Genomic DNA, 6,000 nt, shown 5'->3' with positions numbered 1-6,000 from the left:
ACACACACACACACACACACACACACACACACACACACACACACACACACACACACACACACACACACACACACACACACACACACACACACACACACACACACACACACACACACACACACACACACACACACACACACACACACACACACACACACACACACACACACGCAGACACAAAATCAGTAGGAGCTCAACTCATTGTCACACACGTCACACACACAAAGTGGAAACAGAGAAGTAAAGCAAACACGAGAAACTGCGGCAACAAAAACGTCTCACGGAAATAAAGAACATCTTTCAGGAGACTTTTTAAAACATTTAATCTCATCTATAACATCCAAGCTTTTTTATTTCTACGTCTGAGTCATGACGAACACTCCCTGGTAACAAAGGTTTTTTATATACAGCCTCAGAGTGCCTCGGACTTTCTGTTCCTTACAGTGAACTTAGTTTGTAATCAGTCATTTATTTATCAGCCATTTGACCTCTGACCCCATTTCCACCAAGAGCACCTGATTCCTCACATTTTTTATGACCCAGTGCAGAGACTCACTTCAACTTTCTTTCTCTTTATATCTTAATTTGATAGAAAGCTCTGTCTCTAACGGGACAGTCCTACAGAAGGCCTTTTGTGTTTTTGAGGCTCAGGATGCAGATCAGTGCACGAGCATCCACGATGGATGGTTAACAGACTTAATATGATGTTTTTATGTTTAGCTTCATCCAGTGGTGTGGTGCTGCCTGAAGAAGTGGGCATACTCTTAATTTGTGTGTCCCGTCCCTCGGAGGATAAACAGCTTCAGTGACATGAGACTCCTCTTGCATAGGCTATTTAGTGAGTGCGCGTGCTAGCCAATTAGAGACAGAGTAGGGAGGGTCACCCCTTCACCATCCTAGGAATTGCATCATCCTACTGAAAATGGTCAATCACTTATCGGTGTTAATCAGAGGAGACTTAGAAGTAGGACGGAGCACTACAGTGAGTTCAGCTGATCCGATGTGCATCCGGGTCACCACCAAGTCGTCAGACAGACAGTGAAACATGACGCAGACTTTCTCAGGATATTGACCTGAAACATGTCGAAAGATCATCAACGACTCATATTTACACATGAGGAGGACGCACAATGACGCTTTACTGTTTCTGAACTGTTCAGCAGGTCACAGAGGCAAAGAATGCTTTTAGTCCACTCTGAGAAAATCCTGCACACCCACCCTGGACGGGATTCAACAGAGCACGTTTAGTCCCGGGCTGAGCAGCACCCCCCTTGGTGCAGGGACTGAACGCTACCGGAAGTCCTTTCTCTTCGATGCCATCAGACTGTTTAATGAGATGTGTGTGTGTGTGTGTGTGTGTGTGTGTGTGTGACACTTGACCATTTAGTCTTTCTTTGTATTTTATATCTTTATATTTTTACATTTGTTTTTGTTTTAGTTATCTGAAACATGACCGACATTCTGCCCTCTGTCTTTAATTTATAATTCCTAAATTTGTTTATAAAATCCTGATGTTTGTATATTTTATGTCTCATGTTTAGGAGCCTGAATGTTCGTTTTCCTGTGTTTTTATTTTTGATTGCAGCTGCTGTATCTGTGTGATTCCCTGCAAAGGATTAGACAAGGTAACTTTAGTTTTTACAACACAATTCAGCAAAGTGCTTCACACAGGACAGGAGGGAAATAATGAATAATCTCTCAATCTGTCTGCTTCACATTATCAGAGGAGTCTTTACTGACATGCTGCTTTACATCACAGATTAAAACATGAGTCCTCTCTCTGCATGAAAGAAGAAGCAGCAGGGATATTTATCAAACACATCTGGACGGATCCTGTTTTAATTTATTGGTTTATTTGGATCCACCACCTTTATAGGGTCTTCTCTTCCTGGTGGTCCACTCATGCACACGTGAAATTAAAATCCACACAAATTACATTATTAAAAATCCAAAGCAGAACAGAAGGAGACAAAAAATAGAAAAACAACACTCACAGGAAAAGCTGTTGTAATGATCATATTTTGATATTTGTCTCTGTGACATGACATATTTATATCAACTCTTTTTTTGGTGAGCTGTCCTGAAATACTTTCAATAAGGTGCAAAAAAAAAATAGTTTAAATTATTGGAAGGCAAATATATGATCTGTGTGTGTGTGTGTGTGTGTGTGTGTGTGTGTGTGTGTGTGTAAACACTTCCACTCGTGTTAATCCTCACTACAAACAGCGACACTCACTCAAACACTTCTCTGTGTTTGCTGTGAAATCTTCTTAAATGTTGAGATTGTAAACAGTGTGTTAAGAGTTACTTTATTAATTTATTATTTTTATTATTTTTATAATATATAATTTTTATTTCCTTATTCAATCTTAGTTTAAAAAAAAAAGAAAGTTTTTAAACGGCTGTGTGGAATAAAATATTCTTATAAATGTGAATTTTTGGAGATTTTAAACCCATCAGGACTTCTTTACAAAACAGCTGATCATACAGTTTATGTCAACAAATTAAATTTCCATCTGAACCACATCCCTTCAGAGTTTGTGATGATTTCAAGACGTCATGCAGGATCTTTTTTTTATTTATGTTTTAAAGGAAGAAAACGGAGCAAAGTGAAGTTATTTATTTGAGGTGATTTGGAGTTAGATTGGGAGCTCATTAAATCCTCAGTTAATTTCCCTCTTCCTCGTTCTGACCTGCTCACTGACTACAACCCGATCAGACCTCAGATCAGCAGGTATACGGGTCATCGTCTGCTGAATTTACCTGAAGTCAAAACTGAATCAGCTGAAGGTGCGTTTATGGACCAAACTCCCCGCTGACCCGCTGACCCGCTGACCTCTGAGGTCTAGAAACTTTAAGCCCCTTTAACTGCTGCTAGTTAATCTGTGTGTGTGTGTGTGTGTGTGTGTGTGTGTGTGTGAAGATGTACAGTGGAGATTCTAGAGTCTGTTGGGGCCCTATGCAAAAAACAACTGGGGGCCCCTCCACCCTGCGTTCCTCACCTTTATGTCTTCCACCGTCCTGATGCTAACTCCTCTTCCTCTTTTTTTTCTGTCTCTTTTTTCTCTCTCCTATAGACGGATAATTCCTCCTGAATTTTCTTGGTTGACTTTCATCAAGAAACTTTGGACCCCCCCCCCCCCCCCCCCTACTCGCTCTATAGAAACGGTATTTGTAGTTTTTCTCGGTTTAGTTTTGGACACATTTAGGTTGATGTTCCAACAGGGCGCGGATCAGTGACTCTAATAAATGTAAATGAGTCTCTTGTGTGTCTCTAATCCTCCATCGTTAAACATCTCCTCCTCCCCTGCACCTCCATCAACTCCCCTCAGCGCGCTGCTCCGGGGATTCTTCACACCCTCAACCACTTGACCCCACCGGGACCCCGCCCCCGTCCTTTTTAACGACACACACAAACACACACACACACACACACACACACACACACACACACTCTCTCTCTCTCTCTCTCTCTCTCTCTCTCTCTTCATGTCCTCCCTCATGTATTTTTCATGCTGTTAAATCCTCCCCGGTCGGACCCGTGCAGCTCCGGGCTTCATGGACTCAAACTCTCCGCTGTGAGCTCCTCTCTGCCGGGCTGCAGCGGCTCGAAGCACCGCGGAACTTTTTCAGTATTTTTCTGTGTCTCCGTTTTGTCCCCTCAAAACCCGCGTCATGTCTTTTGGCACCAGCAACAAAACGGGCTTTTCCGTGCGGGACATCCTGGATCTCCCGAACCCCGCAGGGAGATGCGGCGCCGGCTCCGGCACCGAGGAGACGGAGGAGGACGACACCGAGGAGGCCTCCGCGGAGGTCTCAGGCTCTGAAAACGCGCCGCCCGTGTTCGGATTTAACGGAGGAAGCTACGGCAGGTGGAGCCGCGGATCCGGTAACCTGCACTTCTCATGTGAGGAAAAACACTTTTTAAACTGTAGAAATAAATAAATAAATAAATGAATATATGGGGCCCATTTATATTATTTAATTTCAATTTAAATATTTGAGCACACTGTTCTTCTTTCTGACTTTGGAATCTGGCACTATATTTTTTATTTAGCCTACTCCAGATTAAACCGTAAACTATCAATCGGCTCAGAAATATTTTTCTGCATTTAGTATTCATCACATGTAGGCTATAATTAAATATATATTGTATAAGATCTATATGTTTTTGTTAAAATAGTCTGATACATCTGCAGCCTAAATTTTGTCTCATCCTTTTTTCTAATCTTTTTTTTTATTTTTTTTTAATCTTTTGTCAGATTTATTCAAACCTGTAATCCATTTATCAATTATTAAATAACTGCCTCGTTAAGGATGCTAATTGTTTAATTCACTTGCTTGTAAAAAGTGTAATATGATTATGGAGCTCGTTGTTTATTTAACTACAGACGCATGTTGAGCTTCAATTTGTAGTTTTTTTAATTTGTAGTTTTTTAGGGGGGTTCTTATAGGTTTGTTTCCGTGAAAATGTTACTAAGATGGGGTAATTGTCCCAAGCATAATTTTTTTCGTTGTTGTTATGTTATAGAAATCAGATTGGGTGGACGTTTCATTGAGTTTTAATCTCTTCTTTTATTTAAAATAAAATAATAACATCACCATGTGCTCTCTTTTTTTTTTTTTTTTGTAGTACACAGTCTTACCTTAAACTCCCGTCCGGAGCCCAAATCTCCGGAGCTCTCCACGGATGAGTCCCCGGACGCTGCTGGGGCCGCCGCGCAGGAGACGCGCGGCAGGAAGCGACGCGTCCTCTTCTCCAAAGCGCAGACCTTCGAGCTGGAGCGTCGCTTCCGGCAGCAGCGTTACCTGTCCGCCCCGGAGAGGGAGCACCTGGCCGGGCTTATCCGTCTCACCCCGAACCAGGTGAAGATCTGGTTCCAGAACCACCGGTACAAGATGAAGCGGGCCCGCGTGGAGCACAGCCTGGAGGCGCTGCAGCTGCTGCCGGCCCGCCGCGTCGCCATCCCGGTGCTGATGCGGGACGGGAAGCCCTGCGACCGGATCACGGCGCAGGACCTGGAGGTGACGCTGAGGTCCGGGCTCAGCCTGCCTCTGTGCGCCTACTCCCCGCTGCTGCACCCCGCATACGGCCCGGAGCATCCCGGCCTGCCGCAGCAGCACCCAGGGGTGCAGCAGCTGGCGCACATGTACCACTGGAGCTGGTGAAATCCGGGACTTAAACTCCTAATGAACTCCACTGCTGAAAAATCTGACGTTTTAACCTCGTGTGTTCTGTTTTCTTCTTCTAAGAATTTGTTTTAATGCAGTTTGGTTTGATTTTCAAAGTAAAAGCACGTTTTTAAAATTAAGACTCACTTCCAGCTGAGTTAGGATTTACATTTACAGCTTGTCTTAAAAAAAAGTTAAAAAAAAAAACAAAACAAAAAAGTTAATTTTTGGCGTTGAAACAACCCACCCATCCTCCCCAGCTCGGATAAATGTTTATTTTTGTGTTTAACCTCAACACAAACAACAAAAGAGGTTTTTTTTACTTTCACGCTCAGACGCGCAAATCGTCCAAAACTAAACTTCTTGTTGTGACTATGTGGATGAAAAAGACTGAAAAGGCAGCACAAAGAACCAAACGTTCACTTCTTTTCTTTTTTTTTTTTTGGGGGGGGGGGGGGGGGGGGGGGACTTAATGACTTTTGTTGTTATTGTTGTTGTTTTCGTTGTGTTTTCTGCAGAAGTGTCACTTTTATCGCGAGATTACGATTTTCTGCGTGTTTTCTATAAATCTATTTATAACTAATGTTGACGGTGAGTTTGTTTTGTAATGAGCTGAGTATTTATGATGGTGAATAAAAAGCTGGAGAGAGGAGTGACTGGTTTTATTTCAGATATGAACAGGAGTATAATAATATATAATATCTATTAGAATTAAGATTTACTGTAGGGGAAATTTAAATGTACACTCTACACTTTACACATAGGCTGAAACACACACACATGCACAAACAGGATCCTAATGGAGAGATGTCAGAGGGAGGGGGGGGG

General features: G+C 42.6%; 2 protein-coding genes across 4 annotated transcripts in view; one reads left to right on the top strand and one right to left on the bottom strand.

Moving 5' to 3' along the window:
- The window catches only part of xrn2 (5'-3' exoribonuclease 2), a 173,916-nt gene that overhangs the window by 109,196 nt on the left and 58,720 nt on the right, over positions 1-6,000 (bottom strand). The gene's annotated exons all lie outside the window — the stretch shown is intronic.
- On the top strand, positions 3,413-5,818 carry nkx2.2b (NK2 homeobox 2b). Its single transcript, XM_061051404.1, has 2 exons — positions 3,413-3,907; positions 4,634-5,818. Exons 1-2 carry the CDS (start codon positions 3,676-3,678, stop codon positions 5,167-5,169), a joined length of 768 nt encoding a protein of 255 aa, XP_060907387.1. The 5' UTR covers positions 3,413-3,675; the 3' UTR covers positions 5,170-5,818.

Source organism: Labrus mixtus, chromosome 12 (genome assembly GCF_963584025.1).
Source record: "Labrus mixtus chromosome 12, fLabMix1.1, whole genome shotgun sequence".
NCBI lineage: Eukaryota > Metazoa > Chordata > Actinopteri > Labriformes > Labridae > Labrus > Labrus mixtus.
This window is presented reverse-complemented; position numbering and strand designations above follow the sequence as displayed.